Source organism: Priapulus caudatus, unplaced genomic scaffold (assembly GCF_000485595.1).
Source record: "Priapulus caudatus unplaced genomic scaffold, Priapulus_caudatus-5.0.1 Scaffold35721, whole genome shotgun sequence".
In the NCBI taxonomy this organism is placed as follows: domain Eukaryota; kingdom Metazoa; phylum Priapulida; class Priapulimorpha; order Priapulimorphida; family Priapulidae; genus Priapulus; species Priapulus caudatus.
In genome coordinates, this window is record NW_014612781.1 from 1 (window position 1) to 331 (window position 331).

Genomic DNA, 331 nt, shown 5'->3' on the forward strand with positions numbered 1-331 from the left:
TGATCCTGATGACCCGATCAATATTCAATTCACATCCGGCACCACCGGTTCGCCCAAGGGTGCAACTCTCACCCACTATAACATTGTCAATAATGCCCGTTTTGTGGTTGGCACATTGGGCTTTTCAGAAATTGACAAATTATGCATTCCGGTGCCGCTTTATCACTGTTTTGGCATGGTAATGGGAACATTGGGTTGTGTGACAACCGGGGCTGCAATGGTGTTTCCGGCCGAGGCTTTTGATGCTGTATCGACGCTGAAAGCCCTAAATGAAGAACGCTGTACAGCACTTTACAGTGTGCCGACAATGTTTGTGGCAATGCTGGATGCG

At 48.3% G+C, this 331-nt stretch overlaps 1 protein-coding gene across 1 annotated transcript; it reads left to right on the top strand.

The window, feature by feature from the left end:
- Positions 1-4: 4 nt before the first annotated feature.
- Positions 5-328, top strand: LOC106820619 (putative acyl-CoA synthetase YngI; the record flags this gene model as incomplete). Its single annotated transcript, XM_014825124.1, has 1 exon — positions 5-328. A coding segment is annotated over one exon (324 nt), but the record flags the coding sequence as incomplete, so codon positions are not given.
- Between the last annotated feature and the right edge of the window lie 3 nt (positions 329-331).